We start from the raw sequence: 22,212 nt of genomic DNA, 5'->3' as shown, positions 1-22,212 counted from the left end.
GATGCAGCACATACGTATGGGGGCAGTACATCTTTTCAATGAGCATGTGTTCTTGATTTTGCACTTTGTTTCTCTCTCTTGTGGTAGATCTCAATTCACCAGATATAATAAAAAACACAAAAGACCACACAACAATCACACTTCAAGAAAGAGATCATACTTCAAAGTGTGAGAATTGTTAAACAAGAACTAACATGAATAAATTCTACATTTAAAGATTTTCTTTCAAACAGAAATTTACATAGAGGCAGTATATAGTGTTGCACGAAGGTGCTAGTCACATACTGGAACACAAAGTACTGAAATATGAATATATTTTAAAAGAAGACTCACCTGGAATTAAGAAATGAGACAGAAATAGGAGATCCAGCCTTATCCTTAGCTCTTTTTTTTAAGAAGAGCCAGGAGCAAGCATTATAATCTGACTCAGATGTTGTCTGTCCAGTAAGAAAACTATGTTTTACAGCAACTTAATAATGTGCAACTGAAATACTTAATTAAGTGTGCAAATTATACCAAATACTATGTTATGACCTTATCCTAAAGGCATAAGAAAAAGAGAAGGAAAAACCGTGACACTCTGCCCACAAAGAAGATTCAAACAGAACTGTCATTAACACAAGTGGATTTTTAATAAATTGCAGATAGATTTGCTATTTGGAAAAACACTTTATAGCTTATTGTTCTAATCACTGAAACTGTATGAACTATATAGTTACTTGACACAAAAGGCAAAACCCTTTAAAATGTTTTTAATTATAAAAACCTGTAAGCATTTAAAAGTACCAATCACAGCTTCCACTTTGTAAAACCAAAATCAAAGAGACACAGTCCAAACAGTCAGGGAAACAAATGCTGAATTTGAGATACAGCCTGTTACTACCTTGAAGAAGCTAATCAGAGTAATAAGTTCACTGAATGGATTTCTCATCTTTGAACCACTAGAAGGAAAACAATGCAAACTGATTAATTAACCACTTAAATTAATCTTTGTATCAAAAAGAAACCAGCTGGTTTTCCTTTAAGTGATTCACTTATGTCTAACTTGTAATTAAAACTGTCTTCTATACAGTCAACAGTAACAGTTGGTTTTACTGGTGATTGAAGCTCTTCTCAAAGCAAGAATTTTTTTGGTAATGAAATAGAACTGAAATTGTATTTCTCCAAATGCACAATATGATTAGCACTCACTTTAGCAAAAATGGGGGTTTAAATACCATGCCAGCTGAAAAGATACAAAAGCTGTTAAAGTATCAACGAATGAAACTGAAATACATATTTAATACAGTCTGAAGAATCCTAGGCAAAGAACAATATAACATTAACTCTTAATTTTAAAAGAATTGAATAGATAACATAGCAATATCCAAGTGTGGTGGTTCAGCCCTGGCCAGAACCAGGACACCAAGTTTTCAAATACTTTTTAATTTCAGGAAAATCTTACATAAGTATCTTTTAGTCTCTGCTCAAATTTCCAATGTTTCATTCGGGTTTTTTGACTAAAATGACTTTGAATATGGCAATAGGTAGGAGGACCATACAGCCCTTGGTTCAGTTTCATTTCCTGTAAAACAGCATATTATTTAATTAAACAGGCATCTTATCAGATATTGGAGAGTTTCCTGGGGACTTTATTTCTACCTAATGAAGGTACATACTTCTTGGATAAATATTAAATTCAAGACACAAGCTTAAAAGTGCCTGTATAGGTTGTTTGGGGTTGAATTGGGTGTTTTAAATAGCTGTAAAATCAGTGACACTGATTTGGTCTGGAAACACCACAGAACCTGAAAACATGACAATGATTTCCATGCTGAGTCAAGGAGTTCTGATAAACTTGTATAGGTGCTTTATTGTGCAGTGTTAAAGCAGTGTTATAACTGATTGCATACACTACTATACCATCATTCCAAAAGCTGTAACAAAACAAAAAAATCCAATAGTTATTAGAACACCAGCTCTTTATCTTGGTTTAAAGAAAAAAGTCCTATTTCACAACAGGAAGAAAAGATTAATCCCCAGGTTGTTAATTTTGGTTTAGTTTTCAGTATGCATAGGTAAACCAAGAGGTAAAACTAATAAATTCAGTCTCTTACTGTTAGCATGCACTACAAACTCAGCAATTTATTGTTTAAAGGACTCATCATACTTTCTAAGCTATAAATCTGTACATAAGCTTCAGAGAAGCATCTAAAGCACATGATTCAGAAAGAAAAAAATGTCAAAGGAAGTGTTAAAAACATCTTAGCTACAGTTTCATCCCATCTCTTACCTTCATTTTTCACAATGGCAGCCATATTTTTATGAGTGCATAAGCAGATAATGACAAACAAAAACAGTTGCATAAAATACTAGGTAACTACAGCAACACATCTCCAGACTGATATTTCCAGTTTTCCAATACGAAAAACACAGGGTAACGTTTCCAAATGATTTGGGCTTATTTCCATTCTTCTAAGACACTGAGTGCAGGTTCATTTTGGCAAAGTTTAAAATAACTTAGAGGTCCTCCCTCCTCCTTCCCCCATCACTTTAAAAAAACCAAACATTATTTAAAGGGCAAGAACACTATTAAGAAGAATTTATTTAAAGAGCATTTGTAATTCAGACTTACACGTTTCAAAGCTCACCACCATAAATATGTATCATGGAGAGGTTCTCTGAAACCCTTCAGAGTCCTTCCTTTATCTGTGCTTAAATAGAATTTTCTCTACTTCATGTTCCCATTCACTGTTCAATAAGAGATGACCTTAAAATACCTTGTTTCTTGCTGCCACAGAAAGGACTGTGTTGTCATACAAAACAAAATGAGATAATAAGTAAAAAGAAAACAAATAGGAAAGAAAGAAACAAAGCTGAAAGGACAGAACAAGTTATGTTCAAAACAGTGTATGTACTTCACTATTAAACATGATAGTTCATAACAAATGTTTTTAAATATTTTGATTGTAACAGCTTCCCAATTTTCTACTTTTCTTTTTCTCAGTTTAACCAGCAGTGATTGAGTGCTCATACACTGACACTGAATAATGTACTGCCCTGTCTCTACATTTTGACCTTTTATACTTTCTGCTATAGTGTTCCTAGATCAAATAAAAATTGACTTACTGGCTTTAAAAAAAAAAATATTTGGAAGACAGGATTTTCTCAAAGCAAAGTTTTACCTACATTTCAAATTATGTTAATGAGACAGGTTCTTTAAATCCATGTTTTCCAAAACAATTAAGTAAAAAATAATCCTGACTGAACCTAACAAAAAAAAAAATTCCACCCAAATTAAATGGGTAATATTCTTCAGACATCACTTACCAAAAACCTTTGTAAAATAGACTTGATTTATATTCACAAGTGATGAAGCTAGTAGCTATGTGTATAATTAGCAGCGATGACACTATCACTAAAAACAGCTAAAAAAAGTCTTGTAAAATTTGATTTTGTATCCTCTAATATAAGACAACACACTAATTTTTTTTTCTTCTCATTCTCAATTACAATGAATGTATTTAGAATGTGAATAGAATGAATGATAAACTTAATACATAAAGCCTAACACTACAGACTTACCCAGCATAAGTTTGTGCTTCTGACAAAAGCATCTAACATAAGCCTCTCCTAGCTCAGGACCAGAACCATTACCTGCTTAAGATTTACTTAACAGCATCATCTACATCAGAGCAATTCTAAAATTGTAATAATAGAAGTTTGATTACACAATGTAGACACTGAGAAGTGGAACAGAATATGGCTTGCATCACCTTGCAAGTTTATGCAAGTCAGAGAAAGACATTTGCTCTTCTTACATTACTACAGACTTACTAACATCACTTCATTAAAGTTTTAAATGGACACGACCTTCCCAAATACTTTGTCTTATTTTGCTAAACATTTCTTTGTTGACTATCCGTTACTTCTCTGAAGTAGCAGAGAACTCTGCAGACTGTGTCTCACTGCTTTAGCACACCATGTCCACCTTCTACACACTTCTATATTTTCCAAGAAAATATTTCGTGGAAGTTATGCTCCAGAATCTATTATTTATACTGTTTCTTCTATTAATTCCTAGTGTATAAGTGAGATTTAGCATAACATGAGAACGTATTTATTTAGAAGGTAAATATTTATTAAAGCATTTAGCACTGGTTACCCAAACCCATATAACTCTTCGTACTTTTAAATAAAAAATGATGACAAAATTACAACACCTGTAATATTTTAAAAGTATTTAAGCAATAACAAACAAAAAATTGCTACAGCTTAATGTTACTTTTTCTTTTAGTCAGCAAGTCTAACTGTGCTATACATACACACAGGCTCAGCTGTCTCCTGAAAGAAGGTAGTGGAGAGGTGTGGGGGCTGACCTTTTCTCCTTAGTGACAAGTGATAGGACAAGAGGAAATGGCATCAAATTATGCCAGAGGGCATTTTAATTGGATATTAGGAAAAACTTCTTCACAGAGAGGGTTGTCAGGCATTGGAATAGGCAGTCCAGGGAGGTGGTGGAGTCTCCATTCCTGGAGGTATTTAAAAGACAGTCAGATGTGGTGCTGAGGTAGAGGGTTCAGTAGTGAATGGCAGCTTAGGGCAATGGTTGCACTTGATCATCTAAAGGGTCCCTTCCAACCATGACAATTCAATGATTCTATGATAATTTATGCATGAGAGTTTGATTACAAAATTTAGAAGGACTGGACTTGGTAAAAGATTTAAGGGGTTTAGTATGAATGGAAGGCATTTTGACTGTTTCCCACAAATGCTGATGTTCTCTTGATGAAGAGACAGATGCTTTCAATGAAAAAACTCACAGCAACTAAAGCAAATCTAAGTCTGTAAAACAAACGGTGGTCCCAGGATCAAATATAAACTGTCACTGATTTGTATGATAAGCTTTTCAGACCCAATCAGACTAGACATTACAAAAATTAGATAAATGGAAGGAATTTTGGGACAACTCTTGGGTACAGTTCAGGTTGATGGTATTTTTCCTGTCTTCAAACATTTCCCTGTAATATCATCTTTGAGATTTGAACTAATTTTTTTAGTGTAAGAACACCTTGGCATGTTCTGTGATTCCAGAATGCAAGTTCTTAAACTTAGTTAAGAAACTGGAATTTATACCTTTTATTTCCTCAGACCTTGTCCACTTTGTTAAAATATCCAATATTTAGGGCAATGCTATTAAACTAAATTTGGTAATGAGAGCAAAATCACTTCAAGAGCAGAAATCTAAACTTTTTATTTGTTACTTACTGAAGTCTCCCATTGGGTGGCATGCTAGATTAGTAATCCATCAGGTAGTGGACCACATCAAAATCTGTGAACCTGAAATCAGATCTCACATTGCCTTCAGTCCTTAGGTATTGAAAAATATTGCTAGTCTGCTGAATTTCTCAGTTCTCCTGGACAGTATTCTTATCAAGAAGGGAACAACTGTGGCCAATCTTGATGCATCACCACAGAGCTAAGAAACTCCTCCTACTCTGCAAACAATCCTGAAACTCTGCACACTACAGTACTGTATTTTCCTCCATTCACTATTCTCTTGTTGAGTCTAGAGTTGTCACAGAACACCATGTTGGGAAGGACCTCAAGGATCAATGTTATTTGTAATCTTTATGTTATCTCACTTCTATAGGTCAGATTATGCTTCATAGACAATCAGTTTACCACTACAGGGAGGATTGAAAATTTTAATACTTTTACAGAAATTCATAAGGAGAATCCAAAAGCCTCCAATATTTATAAATGCTTCTAGTGAAGAACGGGAAAAGGCAAAAAACTACATAGTTAAGTTTTAGTAGATACATTTAAGCTTATTGACAAACATGTTTCAGGAAGTTTTATAAAGTAGTTTAAAGATAAATCCCACTTGCTACAGTTATATCCACCATAAATCTCTATTTCTATTTTCACACACACACACCCCCCAAATTAACTGTAAAATCATATCCACTGAGCGGAAAAAAAAGTTAATGTATTGAAAATACAACTTTTCTGCCCTGTATTTATAATTCCCAGTTCATGCAAGTTTAAATTAATGGACTATTTTTAGACTACATTAAGTATTCAGAGAAGTGGTTTGCTTAGGTGAGGACACTCAACCACATCCGTGGATATTCACAGAATTAGGCTGATAAAATGTTCCATCGAAAATCTGCACCAGAAAATAGTTTCATCCCTTTGCACCAAATTTGAGTGGAAGTCCATTATATGGACATGAAGTGCACTTTGGCATTAAAAAAAAGAGAAAGGTCTTTTTATCAATTAGAATACATCCATTCAGTCTTCATTTGCTTTATTCCTGTACCTGGGTTTTGCCAATAATTTCATTACTGAGTATCTTAGTATTCTGTAACTACGTCTTCCATTTTTCATCTTGAAGTTGCAAAAGTTAACCACCACTGTCTCCTTAACTGGATTTTTTCTATTATTTTGATGCATAGCTTTCCCTTGGCTTAACACCTTTTTTTATGTTATTTGCCATGTGTTCTTTTTTCCTTTGGAAAAGTAACTTTTCCAATTTTCATGTCCTAGTCATTCATACATTAAGCTATTTACATGTTTACGATCTACTTGTTGCATCATAATTAAACCTGGGTTCTCATTCAAAGAGCATTTCTCCAAGAAAACCTATCTTTTCCCTTACCTTTTTTTTTTTTAAATAAACCCCCTTTATAAACATTTAAATGTATCCCATCATGAATAATAAATAGTACTTGGGCTTCACATTAACAGCCATGTATTCTATTATTCCTCTACTGTCAACCAACTTTAAAATAACTGATTTGGTATAATGAAGGCCATGGCTGTCAAATTAAAAGGAACAATCTATGTTGACATTACAGTGAAGCAAGCCAAATAAATTCATATGTAGATTGTAAATCCATTATTCTTCATAAACTGTCATTTAATTCAGTGGCATAGGAAAATGGTATTGAATACCAAGTCAACCTGCCTGTTTCTTAGAGTATCAATAAACAGATCTTTAAATTTTGTTCAATATTTGTGAATATTATCATGAATTTCTGATTCCAGCTTCAAATTCAGAATTGGTATAAAGACTGATAAAAATAAGTATTACATAAAATTTCCTTCCTTGGCATGAGCTAGATTACAATAAATTATCCCAAGGATAATGTTTAAATCAGAAATATCTTTTAAAAAGGATATTTTTAAGAGCATACAGCAAGGAAAATGTTTTGTAAAAACGGACCAACAGTGGTCAAAGTTATCTATCTTCACCTGACATGTGACTCTGCATGCCCCAGCCCTTAAACCCAACGCTGCCTGCATTGCCAGCATCCTGTTACCTTTTAAAACAAGTCCTATTGCTCATTCTGTATTTGGTGGAATCTTAAAGCATGTTTCATGGTTTGTGTTACGTAGAAAACTGTAACAACTATGTAACTGTTATTTCCTTTTCCTTACCTATCTTACACCAGCATGTGCCTCCAGACATAGGCAGAAGAGAACATAGCTTAGGCAGAATTACAGAAACTGTAGTATGTCAAGTGACACAACAGAACATAATTGTAGGGAACAAAGGAATGGTCCTTATAAATAGAAGGTATCAAATTAAATACTATTTTTTGTGCTCAGTGAATAGCATTACTTTTTACCACTCTCTTCAGTTTAATAACTTACCATGATATCTTTGCCTATAGCCTGAAATTTAAATGCAGGCTGTGAATTACTCCACAAAGCCTAAACCAAATTAGGTACAGTAGAATTAAAAACTAAATAAGGTTTGCTTTATTTCCTATGCACTTAAATTAAAAAAGGCAAATAAGGCCTCAGGGAGATCATCTTAGCAGATAATTATTCAATCAAAGAATACTAAAACACTATTAATATTATATCAGGGTCTTGGCGCTGTCATTTTAAACAAATGAAGGATAATAATAGAAACACACAAGCTTGAAAGATCAAAGCATGTTCTCTTTCAAAGTTCTTTGTAAGTGGAGGAAGAAAATCTTGACAGGATTTTACTATTCTTGTAAAGTAAATAACCTGCATTGTTCTATAAAATATTTTAAATTACCTTTTTATTTGTTATTGCTATTGTTGTTTTGGAATAGGGGTTTTTTGTTACAATATTTCACCAAACATTTTCCATAATAGTCAGCTTACAGAAGCTATAACTGCACCTACTTAAAAGATTATTCTTACCTGAGTCCACATCACCCTAAACACAAAATGGGTACTAACAAAATGATTAAGAGGACTAGTCTGTCTCACAAATATTAACCCATTGTTACCAGCACTGAGTCATGAACAAAGGCAATGGAGTTTGTAAAGAAAACACAAAGAAAAGAAAACCTGAGTGATGGTGCATTCTTGTGGAAACTGAGGAAAAGAATACAATGAAAGATTTTACCATGACACTGTAAGGTGTGCAAATAGTAGTTTAACACGTTACATAAATAGATTCCAACTAGATCACAGCTCGATTCATTGACCATATCAACCCATAAGACATTATCACTTCTCAGTGTTAAAAACACAAACTTCCAGTACAAGTACATTATTCTCCTGCACAGATGAGGTTAGCATAAACCATTTGTAGATATCAAACTAGTCTCCTCACAATGTAGCTTTCTATTCTTTCAGGCTTAGTTAAATTCTCCAACAAAATACCACATTCTTTGGTTCTACCTCTTTCATATATTTAAATGTGGAAATTCTGATCCCTGCACCCTGTGTCAATGAGACTGTCTCTTTACTGACCATTTTTATGCACTAGCTTCATCTTTTTCTGTTATCACATCCCTTTGAAATCTACCTGTAAGATTTCCAGCTATCCACACTCTCCTGATGCATTCAGAAACTTGCTCTTCTGCTGGGACAGTACTTCAGAGCTCAAGGAGGTGTGCACACACTGGAGAAGTAATATTATCAAAATACTCCATGCAGGTCTTGAGATAACATTAAGGTCTAATACTAAGAATTAGTGTCCTACAACCTTTCTCACAAAAAAAAAACTTATGGCTACAGTTCCTTTGATAACTGAATCGTCAACATCAGCTGCATTGTGATTTTTATTCTGCTGTGATGTTTTTAGACAATGACACCTGGGCACAGGAAGTTGATAAAATACATCTGAATATGCCATATGAATTGTAATTATCAGAATTTTAAAAGTCTTTCTCCCTTGTACTAACACAAGTCGAACCAGCAACATACCTCTTTTTTCTCTGTGAACTTCTTCCAGAAGTTTTTCTTGCTTTTTTATCTGTTTATAGAGATACTGATGTTCATTCTCCTTCATCTGTGTAAAGTGTTTGAGCTGTTCTCGGCTCTGCAGCAAGTAGCATCGCAGCTTTTTCTCCTTACTTTCTCTCTCCTTTACCTCCTCACACAGCCACTGAAGCTTAGTCTATGTTACAAAAATAGGACAATAAAAAGTAAAGAATTCTAATGAAAATAAGAGGACATAAATGTTAACTGATCATGTTATTTTTTGGAGTCACTGATTATTCATTTCTACCTGCTACTGAATAACAATAATAAAAAGGGACATTCAGATATTTTAAAGAACACACCTTTAAAGAATCTTAAAAGACAGATATGATTTTGGCTGATAACTGTACCTGAATAAGCAACACACATTTCTCCTTTAATTCCATTCTTATCTCTATCATCTATAGCACCAATCTTCCTTGGTCTACAAGTGTTACATAAATCATGCATTATCAATAGCCTTAAATTATCTAACATGCAAACAGCTGCAATTTTTCCCTAAGTCAATTCTCCTGGGGCTTTCTCCTGACCTTTCAACATAAATTAAAAAAAAAGCAGAATGTCTTCTACAGTGTCTCATTTGTAAAAGTTACTGGATAAGAAACATGTTTATGCATATCAGTCAAGGGAGCAGGAATAAAGCCGCAAAACAAGAGGCATGGGTTGGAAGTTACAAGTCACCACTTTATAGAAGTTTAAGCAATATGCACACCTAAATTACAGGATTCAAAAGTTTCAAACAAAGGGGGAATGAAATAGTTCATTTTTCAAGAATCCAATCTAATATCTCTTTGATTTAAAAAATAACAGCCTTATAAAGAAATAATTCCTTGCCTTGTTATAACCCTGTAGAAGAAACCCAGCCTGTTGACTACATTATCATGTTTTTCTTGTCTGAAAATAATTGAACCAGATTTAAAGGCTGTAACATTGTAGCAACTCCAATACTTGAATTCAAAAGAAACAAAAACCCAAAACAAACACCACACACACCCACAAAGAGCACTGCTATTTATTTCACTATAGAGACAGCTATTTCTTATTGATAGCAAAACTTGGATAATTATTCTATCAGTTGAAATAACAGTCTGGGAATATCACAAATATTGCCAAAGGCATGATTTTGTATTTTTCCTTTTTCTTTTAAGTGCCTTTTCAAATGCATTTTCAGCTGAATGATTATAAATGTTTTGTATTAAGCTTATTCAGTAAACTTTCAGGAGGTTTGACTATTACCTTTGTTTCCGCTAACCAGCGATGAGGATCATGCAGCACTGTTGGTGTAAGTGATATTGCCTATGGAATAGTAGGAGAAAGAAACAGGCATAAACCCAAGAATTAGACACAGAAAAAAAAGTCTTTCCTGCTTACTGGAAAATGATCAGACATACGCTTTGCTAAAAATCCAGCTAAGAAATCATATCTGTAAATGGTTTAATAGAACTATTTAACCATAAATTGGTCACACTTAAGAGGAATTTATGCAAGCACACTGATAAAAACTTTATTTAAAGGTGCAATTGCATCAGAAGTAAGTTTTTGTATTCTGAATCTGTAGTTCTCTCCTAAGAATCCCTACAATGATGTCTTTCAAAGATCCCCAGGACATAGCTTTATATCAAAGTGTACATTCTCAACATGAAACTGTCCATTTTTGAAAATATCACTTTTCATAGAATCATAGAATACCAGATTGGGAGGGAATTCTCCAGGATTATCTGGTTCAACCTTTCTTTGCAAATGCTCTGTCTAGACAAAAGCCCTGCCTATAAAGGATGGCTCAGCATCTCCTACAACCAAATCTGAAAAGTGTCCAGTGTCAGGGAATCCATCACCTCCTGGGGAGATTATTCCAAGGGCTGACTCTTCTTCCTCTAAAAAATTTCCTCTTGTGTCCAATCACAATCTGCCCAGGAGTAACATGCACCCATTACCCCATATCTTTTCCACATGACTCCTTGTAACAATGGAGTCTCCTTCTTTGTAGCCATCATTTAAGTACTGGAACATGGTGGTGAGGAGGCCCTAAGCTTTCTTTTCTCAAGGCTGAATAAACTCAAGGCTCTTTCTGCCTTTTCCTCATAGGCTCAAAGGCTTCCCAGGCCTTTGAGCATCCTTGTGGCCTTCCTTTGGACCCTCCCCAGCCTGTCCACATCTTTTTTTGTATGGTGGGGACCAAACCTTAGAGTTTTCCAGCTGTGGCTTGACAAGCAATAAGCTTAAAATAGAAAACAAATTAAAAACATTAAAAATATAATGCTGAAAAATTTCTATTTCAGAAGCAGCCCAGCCCAAAGTGACCACAGACTCTAGAGTCAAAGGTCTGCCCTGTTTAAACAGCAAGAAGAAAAAGGAGTAATAGGAGTATAATCTGTTGTTACAACTAAAGCTGAAAAGCCACCACATCAAGCACCTGTGATACAAGTGCCAATAATGCCACTGACTGAGTTGGAATGTCCACTTCCTTTTTGCTCTGCTCTGTACAATGTCTAAGAGGATTAGTGATGTAGAATCATCTGGAGGGAGGAAGAAAGGATTCTGTCGCTGGGCAGCAAGTGAGAACACTCAAACAAAAAGTTGATGGACACAAGGGTTACAGGAGGAGTGAAAAAAAAAAAAAAGCTACAGCAAGCCTCAAGTTTCCTGAAATTGAGTTTTCTGGATACAAGGACCTGTTCCACAGGAGAAGGTGGTTATCAACTTTTTACTTTCTTCACTTTCATCATTTACTTCTTTTCATTAAAGAATAAGCATCTAAATTTTTAATGAACCCTTTTTTCTTCCCCCTTCCTTCTCCCCCCACAATTTTAAAAGCCTTTTAGGTGTTTCTTGGAAACTTCTCTCCTCTAATGAGGTAACCCAGGAAAACCTGCCTCAAAAGTCTGGCTGATGTAAAGTCCTTTCACACAACAACACAAAAAAAAAAAAAATCCCAGAAAACCACAAAACTATTCATCACAAAAAGGAAAAAAAAAAAAGGGCAAAGGAAAGCAGGGATGATTAAAACATATCCCATTCTAGCAGTGTGCATCTGTACCAGCTAAACTTCTGTAATCCTACTGCCCATAAATTACCTATACCAACAATGCATACAAACTCTGCTACAAACATTCATTAAGAAAGTGACAAAAACCTTATAACTTAAAATTACTTTGAATTTTTCCATGGAGTCCCGAGAAAAAATTTCACATGCAGCATCAATTTCACTTCCTATCATGGTGAGAATGGATTCCTGTTCCATTTCCAGGTGACGCAGCTGGTCCTTGAACTGCAACCTGACCTCATCCATCTGTCTCAAATGATCTTCTTCACTGCTGATCTGTTTATCCTGGAGTGAGAGAGGAAAAACAAGCCTAAGAAATTACTGCATTAATAATATACATCCTACAGTCACCCATGCACTGAGTTCCATTCCTTTCCATAGAAAATAATACCTTTTATTAGTACACAAGCTCCTCTCTTTATTGTCCTTATTTTCCTGTAAATCAGTTATGAAGAAACTGCTCCCGAATCCAAACCCAACAATCATAGAGCTTATTTTCAGAGTCAAAAATGAGATGTGTCTATTATAAAACTGTTTCATGAGTAGAAAGAGAGCCCACCAGAAACACTCCCCTTATCCTTTGCCATGAACCTGCTACAGGCATCTACTCTCCATCGTGACAAAGAGAGATCCCTGAAAAAAACCCTGTATTGGCACTTGGTATGATCTCAGAGTAAAGTATTCAAAGAATCTCTTATAGGACAGCAATTTGCACTGAGGAAAACATTTTCTATTACCATCTAGAGTCAGAAAGCTCATTAAATATGTAATATAACTTTTTAAAATTCCTTTTATCTAACGTAGAGCCACCATGTAAACCTAAACCTGACAGCAGTTTTGTTACACCATATATCAAATTATGCACTGTAATTAATATAAAAAACCTATCTTGTGAGAAGTAGTGAAATTGGTTTACATCTGCCTGGTGCTGAGATCAGCACATTTCAGTATTTGCAGTTGACTGAGAATGGTGAGAAAAACAAGAATAACTACTATGAAAACGTATTGTTTATGAACCTCTGCAAAGACAAGGGCAACAGAGCCCTGGGACATAGCTATTTTGAACTGAAGGAATCACAAGAATTTGTAATAGTACAGGTTCAAGTATTTCTGCAGTACCTATATGGGAGCTGAAATACAAGTTCTGATCAGGATTAGTATTCTGAAGGTAGTCAGACTGCACTATATATGCTCCCCATGTCAGTATCCTATGCCATCTCTTTAGTCACAATCCCTTATATGCCAAACTTCACTTTCAGAGACCATGACTAAAAGAGATAAACAGTATTTTTCCTTTTATTTTCAGCTTGATTTTCTGAGCATGACAACATTCCTCAACATCCTACTTTCAGAGCCTGCAAGAGAAGTGAAGTCACTAACAACTCAGGCGTGCACACAAGGAAAAGAACGACAAAGTTTTACACCATTATTCTCCACCCCCTCACCTTTCATTAAAAGGTAAGTCCAAACTATCTATAGTACCTATGTTTCTTCGGGTTAGTATTTGCACAAATGAGAGAATGGCATTAAAAGTATAAGAAGTGTGGAAACAAGGGAATTCTTTTGCAACACAGTAGGCTCCTGTGATAACACAAGCATAGCTAGCATGAGATCTCTCAAGTGGTAAATTACCATTTCCCCCATTCTAAGACCCTTTCCTACAAGCCACAATAAAACCACAATAGTAAATATCCTCTTAAATTAACCAATTAACAGAATCAAGTGGAACTCTCCATCTGCATTTACATTCCAAAGCTGAGACTGCAGGATTGTGTGCTTAGAAGCTTCTCCATTCTCCTTCAGCTTAGAGATAAGAGGCTATAGCAGTCTGCATCTTCCCAATATTAAGTAAGGAACTTGTTTACAAAGAAGACTCTGTACACTCCTACAAACACATTTCCTTAACATATTATAGTGCTAAATCACCAACCCAGAAAAAACATATTTTGCTTTTCCATTTGAGGAACTTTTTTTATTAGTCTGACAAGTTGAGCTTTTAAAGCACATCCTGTTAGTCTAACAGGCTAAAAGAAATGCCAAGTTTAAGCCTTTTTTCATTCAAAACTTTCAAAAACACCCAAACCCAGAAAAAAAAAATCAAACCAACCCAGCCCATTTCTCTCTCAGGGCCAGTATTCACAGTACCCTGACTGACAGGTCAGTCAGTATATGATGAAAATGTAAGCAATATGACAAAAGGAGTTAATGGCATTTCCAATCACTTCACCTATATTCAAATAAGTGCACTAGATTTTAAGGTCAACACTTAAATGATGTTGTGAGCTTCATTTAAAACAACAAAAATATTAGTTGAAAATTAAACTGGAAAACCCGAAAAGTGATAAAAAATCTACGATATCCACAGGCCTCTTATCAGATTTCAATAGTTTGCAACTATTCAGCTCATGAATCATTGGATGAGTATTCAGTGGCCCATGTGAAATGAATGAACAAGCCTCTGGTACCACGTTAATATAAATGCCTATATAAGAAAAGTTATTTTCACAAGGATAAGAAATTACTCAATTGACACAGAAGAGGAAGAACTTTCTGGTTAAGAGCTAAAATATCTACATTTTAAGTGAGGACATAATGAAGATTTTATAAGAAACTTCCTGCAATAAATGCACAAGTTGTTTGTTTTGTTGAATTTTAAAGTAGGAAACAAAATGTGTCATCTATTAGAAACAATAATTTTTCAACACTGTCTTAATATCAAATAGTCAAACACTGACCAATATATGCTTTACACTGGAGAAGGTAAAACTCCACCCATGTACAGAAATGCTTATCAGAAATTGCAATGTTGCCAAAAGAGAAATATAAGGTATTCTAAAAAGCATAACGTACATTTATGTTAGGAAAAACAAATTAAAAGGTAATGCTGTTGAACCAATCAATTAAAAGAAGTAGAACAATGCAGAAAGAGGAGTTACAAAATACATTTTTTTCCAGCAACACTGTATTTACCACTAGATTTTTGAAAAGAAAGGCTGACCACTCAAACTTGTGAGACTAAAAATTAATATTTGATAGTAAATATTAATAACCATAACACTAGCAACAAGAATGGTTGGCACACAGTCTTAGAAATACAATGCTTGTTCAAGAAAAGGATGCATGTTTCTTGAAAAGCTTGCTATGGGTTTCAAGCAGAACATAATTTTCATCAACTTATTTAGCTTATTTTTTTTTTACTATGCTAACATCGTTTAGCTACTTCAAAGTAGCTCTAAGTTATTCATAACTGCATCGTAGCTTTAAGAAAACATGAGGAAAACTAGAAGTGTTTGGTTAAACGTTTATTAGTTACCTATATTTGAAATAGGGCTGGGAAAAAGACTTCTATTCCTTCCAATTATTAGGGAATTTTTGGAGGGATACAACTCATGACTCAGAAAAACTCCTTTTGCCTTGACTTGTACATACAGTCATATTGCAGTGAACAGTTTCTATGTTCGTTAATATGCACACGTATATTTTTGCATTTTAAGTTTTCCTTCTGTTTCTATAATTCTTAGTTTATTTTATGCATTTGTCAGCAGAGAGACTAATGAATCATGGTTAAAACCAGGCAAGTTTACCTTCTTGTCCAGTTCTTGTTTTATAAACTCACATTTCCGACGGAGTTTTATATTTTCTTCTTCATTTTGGGTTAATTCCTCTGACAATTTATCACACTCGATTTTGATCTTCTCCAGTTGTCGACACTGAGTCTTGACTATGTTTTTTTCTTCAGCAAGTTCCATCTGATGGTAATGGGAAAATAGATGACACAGTCAGTATATGGGTTACTTCATAACATTCCCAGACTGTAGGGTTTCAATTCCATGGAACCCTGTTACAGAAGGATATGTCTATTTAATTTGTTACATTAAAGTTACATTACGTTCAATCACTTATCTGAACATGGAAAACATGTATCACAGAGTTGTAGAACTACACAGTATTTGAAAAGCAGTAAGTAGAAGTCTCAGATTCTGTGTTTCAACTCTGCTACACTCATCAACTTACATCATCTTAAGCAGTCCAGTATTTATGAAACTTTTCCATTACTGAAATAATTTGGAATCAGAAAGTCTACAACTATCATTTCATTTCAGGACCTATTACTAAGCTTATATCTGCAAGGAAATAACTCCAAAAATTTAATATTTTTAATTTCTAGAATTGTGTGGGTTTAAAGCTATTAATCAAAACACTGCAGAGAAAAATGAACATTTAAAAGGCCCTAAATAGGTGAATGAATAAAGTGTATTGTTTTTCAGTTGAAAAGATAACTGCCTGAAACTGACAGATTTGAGAAATTCTCTAGAATATCTAAACACACACACACAAAGACAGAACAAGGAAGGAAGTTACACACTTACTACTCAATCTCATTTTATTAGATTAATTGTGGGATGCAGTTAAACACAAAAATAAACCTGCAAAGTAAATCCCTTCCTGATGAAAAGCAAACATTCTGTTCTCCCAATTATACTGCAAATATACCTTTTATGGGGAAGAAGGATAAAAGGAGAAATTTTACAAGTTAATTTAGACACCAGAGCTAACAAGAGTGCAAAAGCTCCTCCAAAGGATCACTCCATGAATGAACTGTCGTGTCTGAAGACCACAAAGACAAACCTGCAATGCCTAAAACATTTTCTGTGAATATGCTTTGAAATCAACTTTTCAGTTCCTACTAAAGTTAATTGTATTATAATGTCTGTGCAGATGGAGACAGTCCAAGAAATGAATTCCTCACTTATGTTACCTTTGAGACACAATGGGCAAAGTTCATTTTTATTAATTTCCACTATGGTCAAGGCAGATGTGGATTGAACCCATTTTCCACATCTGATAATCTTCAGGGAGAAAAAAACCCCAAAAAACCATACACCCACTTAGTGTATGTACAGAAAGTAGCAAAATATAATACACATGCACACAATTTTATATGTGTAGATACATATCTATACAGAATCTTATGTTGAAGATTAATACTGGAAAGGGCTGTCTGGCATGTGGACATTTTGTATTTCATTATTCTCAGAGAACAGGGATATTTTTAAAGCAAACGAGGGCATGCAGTAAATTTATGGGACAGACTCAGAGCTTCTGAATACATAACTGATTTGGGACCACTAAGCAAACCACTTGATTTCCTATGCCTAGTTTACCTATAATTTTAAAAAATCATTTAAAAAAGACATTACAGAGCCACTGGTTGGGAATCCTTTAGGATATTCTAGTAGAAATACAATTAAAAGCTCGTGCATCAAAATCTCAGTACTGAGACAGTAAGATCCTAAACACTGGTATCTCATACAAAATTTTATGTTCTTCTCCAGTTCTACTGCAACATAAAATATTCATGTGGAACCTCCCCTACCAGGCCCCCCAGAATCCTCCTCCCTCCCCAAAAAAACCCCACAACCCAAACTAACTACCTTCTAACTTTTCAATCCAGTGCAACAGTACAGAAAGCCAGGCAAGAGTGAAACAGGGAGTCTCGTATGGAGGATGCAAGAGAGCAAAGAACAACAAGGATGAGAAGTCACTTCTTACAAGCTATGCAGCAGTTCACACTGGAAACACAAGGCTCTACACCCTTCATCTCCTGAAAGTCACTCATCAAAATTCCTTCTCTAGTTAAGTTAAAATCTTTAAATGTGTTAAGTTTCCCTTTACTCCCAAGTCTCTCCTAACTGACCTTTTATTTGTAACATTAACAACCTTTGGACAGGGTTATGTACAGTCTTTCCCAAAAGCAGTTACACAGGTTGGTGAGGCTGAGGCATAAATAAAGTCAAGTTTATTACTGTAACAGTAAAAGATAATTGGGTGCTAGACATAAAAACTCACCAGCCTGGAGGAAAAAAGGAATCTTTTTTTTTTACAAGTTAAAAGACAATTTTTGTTGGATTTCCCTAAACTCTCCCCTAAAACCACCACATTTAAAAACAATTTGATAAAATGCCTACTTTAATTTGGAAGGAAAGCATGCCCATAAAAGTGAACCCTAATTGCAAAGTAATGAGTTCAAAGAAAAAGTAACCAAATCACCTGCCTGATGACAAGTTCTCAGCAGATCTTCCCACAGATAGATATGTTTATATATTTTGTTGCATGTAGAGTCTTTGAATCAAGAGTATGTTGTGCCTTATTTTGTGTATTTGTATTGCCTACCCCAATATTTTACAAAATTTATCTCCCTCAAGCCCTCTGCTTTTCTCTGTTTCAGAGACACAAAGCAGTAAAATAATAAAAAGTATGTAAATTAGGGATTCTGGGAAAGTCATTGCACTGTAAGTGGAAAGAGGAAGTGAATTTTAATGTTCTGTGTAGGTACAACAATTAGTACCAATACCAAGGCCGTTAATGTTAGATAGACCTTTCCACAGAATAGGAACACATAGTCACAATCAACCCATTTTTTTACTATCATCTGGATACATATCATCATACAATCTTAACTTCAGTGTCATGGTCTAATAAAAGCACATTTAAGTAACACTAGACACATTACATAAGTCCCCAGTGTTAAGCACTGCTGTCAAAATATTTTGATTTTAATGATCCTTCCATTAACAGCCATCTAGTGGATTTTTTTATTGCTATCTTCATTAAATCCTGTGTTAACAAGTGCTTAAGAATTATTATAAATCATTATGTCATGAATGATATATTACATCCTTTTCTAATTAATGTCAATTCATAACTGAAAACATGTGGTAAATACACATTTTTAACTAGTTGCATCTTTGTGAGAAGAGAAAGGAAATAAACATGCTTCTGTTACTTAGAATTAAGTAGATCACAAATCACTTAAGCTTTGATTAAGGTTTTTGTAGCTTTTATGTTTAAATTGGTAACACTTTGACATGATTAAATCTTTAATCTCAGGACTGAGGTAGAATGTGTATTTCCAGGGCTTCAGAAGCACACTCAAAATACGTTAGTGATTTACAACCTATTTGGGAAGTTATTGCCTCCATTAAAAATGGATACACCAAATGTTATCATTCAGGCATACTCACTGAAGTTAGTGTTTTGTATTTAACCATGTAATCACAATTTCCTCAATAAATCCAATGCAATAACCTTGAATCAGGAGCAAATGACAACCTAAAAGCCACTAGAACTTGCTTCTTCATGAGGAAAAGACTGTATTTCATCATTTACTATATGAACAGTCACTTCTCTGAGAAATTGTACTGAAATTTGAAATTCTAAAATCTTTGAAACAAACATGAAAATTAACTTTAACAATTGTTAAACATGATCTTTGTTCACATTCTGAAATCATTTCCAGATACAATGACAGTATTTCTGGATCATGAAATTTAGACCCAAAAACGCATCATCCTTGAAAGTCTGCAAGTTCTTTAATAGAGCTGTGGCAATTGCAGTGCTAAGAGTTGAAGAAAGGATCAAACCATATTAAAATACTATGGCCTCATATGTCTCATTCTGTTCTGATCAGACTTAGCTGTTTCATTACTTTTGAACTACAAAAAGGTTTTGCCCTAAAATTGTTGCTGTTACCCTTTTTTTAGCCCAAACTTCAAACTTATGATGACATGCAATAAAAATGTTAAATGTTTTAAAGCCCATGCTTTATTAGCTCCACTACCCAGGAGAGAGGAAAAAAGTGACATTGGAATTCTTCAGTATAAGTACCTTTAGCATTCTAATGTGAGACTCTGCATCATCCTTTTCTTGTTTAAGGCGTTTCATGAGCTCTTGAACATTTCGTTCGTGTTTGATTTTAACATTCTGTAACTCTGATCTAAGATCTGCCAACTCCTGTTGGTGAACTTCTCTTTCCATCTTCAGCTGCCTATTAGCTGAAGTCATCTCTTCATTCTTAGATTCCTGCTGTTTCTGGAGATCCAAGAGACTCTTATGCAATTCCTTTTTGATTTTCTCCTCTTCTGCTATTCTGTTTGTTAGTTCCACACGCACAGAGCTTAGGTTTTTTACATCTGCTTGCATCTCTAAGAGTCTTTCTTGGTCTTTTTGATGGATCAAGTTACTAGTTGCAAGTTCTGTCTCTAAGTGTTCCTTTTCAGCTTGCATTTGATTTTGTAGAATGACTTGCTTTTTCAACTCATTCTCCAATTCATTTACAGTACCTTGAACTCCTTTGATCTCTTCTTCAAGAGATAGCTGGTGAGACTTCATTTCATTCAGTTTTACCTCTTTGCAGTGGAGGAGTTCTTCCTGCTGGGCTCTCTTCGTAAGCACGTCATTCAACTCTTTCCGCAGGTTCTCTATTTGGTGTATAGCAGAGAGAAGTTGACTTCTGAGGTCATCCTTTTCTTTGAGGGCCTAGGAAAGAAGAAAGAAATCCAGTGCGACCTAAAGTAATTAAAGAAGATTGTTGGAAGGATGTCCTTATACATTTCTAATGTCTAAGGAACAATTAGCACCAAAAAACCACATTCAGTGTTTCTTTACAATTAGACATTGAAGATTTGTGATCTAAAACGTTACATGATCTAACAAGGAGAGCTTTTGTTACTCCCTTGCATTTTTCACCCTCATTTTCTCACCCTAGCAAGGTGTTAGAGACTCCACTGCCAACCAATATCAAGGATAACCATAGGCAAGACTTGAACCAAGATATCCCAATAATTCCAAAAGAATTAAACACAAAAGATCTTTCAATAGCTCAACTACCGACTGCAAATATCTGGAACATCTCATTAAATTGCAAGCTATGCTTGTAACATGATTTTGAAAACCTGCCATCAACCCTTTGAAGTCCTATAAGAGAAAGCAAAGAGAACAGGCTGCCATTTCTCCCTTTTCTTTACTATTTATTTTTATAGTTTTGTCTCAGATGTTAATTGTCTGTATATTTCAAAGCAGGTTAAATTATATTCATCTGGTTCCCTGAAGCTTATCACAAATGCTGCATCTAGATTGATGACATCCTCGTATGGTAACTGCCTTTTGTATTGAGAACATGAAATACTGTTTGTATTTTTTTCTTCTCCTCCATAATGACGCACAGTTTATTTGGTATTACATATCCTGCAATAAAGAGCTTGTTCAGGAGCGACACTTACCTCAAACTTGTTGGCAAGTTGCTGATTTTAAAAATAAGAGCGAATACTGACAGCATTTAAGAAATACAGCTTAAACCAAAATGACTGCATTTAGCATTTTTATGCATTTGTCAAATAAAAAGAGGTAAAGGTCCATGTCAAGGAGGCTTATGTAACAAAGAAAATGCTATTGTGGACAGCACTATCTATTGCCATTACAAAGACCTGTCCATCCATTTATATGAACAGTGATTTCTGAACATTTGGGGGCTACCCCTGCTTGTTATTCAACTCTCTCCTGTACTTTTTGCTTCTCATTTGTCTGTTACAAGAGATATTAGATTTCTAAATGATTCAGGTTTTCTTCCTTTACATAACACCTACATTTATTTAGAGATGACCAACTTCTTAAATGTTTGTGCAACTTACTTCCTCAGACAACTGGTAAGGCTAATGAATACAAGAAGATTACCATGGAATTGTTGGACATTGGATAGAAAAACTAAAATTAAAAAATAAAGAATATACTAGGTAGTTTAGGAGAGAGACAGCAACCCCAAGAATCACAGGTTAGATCTACTAATTTATCAATTTCAAGTCAGTATTAGCCACATTGTGGCTTCTTCTGTGCTTTGACCATGCTCATACATTCCCGTACCAGTCTCAGTAACAGTTACTGGCTCAGGACTAACACAGGATGAATGCAGACTTCTCATACTTCACACCATGTGTACTTAGAAACTACAGTCTTTGAGCAGGACAAAGCAGAGGATGGCATGGATTCATCAGATTTAGTAACCTAAACCGGAGGCACGTCACACAAAAACCCCACCAAACACACAAACAAAAAAATCCCCAACAACAAAAATAACATCAAAAAAGAAAAAAAAT

General features: G+C 34.7%; 1 protein-coding gene across 1 annotated transcript in view; it reads right to left on the bottom strand.

Annotated features, from left to right (window-relative positions):
* CEP128 (centrosomal protein 128) overlaps positions 1-22,212 on the bottom strand; it is a gene marked incomplete at both ends in the record, with an annotated part of 96,235 nt that overhangs the window by 39,862 nt on the left and 34,161 nt on the right. The window contains 5 exons of the mRNA XM_084263890.1: positions 9,181-9,373; positions 10,474-10,533; positions 12,389-12,565; positions 15,865-16,029; positions 19,949-20,599. Of these exons, the coding sequence (XP_084120016.1) occupies positions 9,181-9,373; positions 10,474-10,533; positions 12,389-12,565; positions 15,865-16,029; positions 19,949-20,599 (1,246 nt within the window). The remainder of the gene's footprint in view (positions 1-9,180; positions 9,374-10,473; positions 10,534-12,388; positions 12,566-15,864; positions 16,030-19,948; positions 20,600-22,212) is intronic.

This window comes from Gallinula chloropus (genome assembly GCF_964237585.1).
Source record: "Gallinula chloropus genome assembly, chromosome: 4".
Lineage (NCBI taxonomy): Eukaryota > Metazoa > Chordata > Aves > Gruiformes > Rallidae > Gallinula > Gallinula chloropus.
Note: the sequence above shows the minus strand (reverse complement) of the source record. Positions and strands in the feature narration are given on the sequence as shown.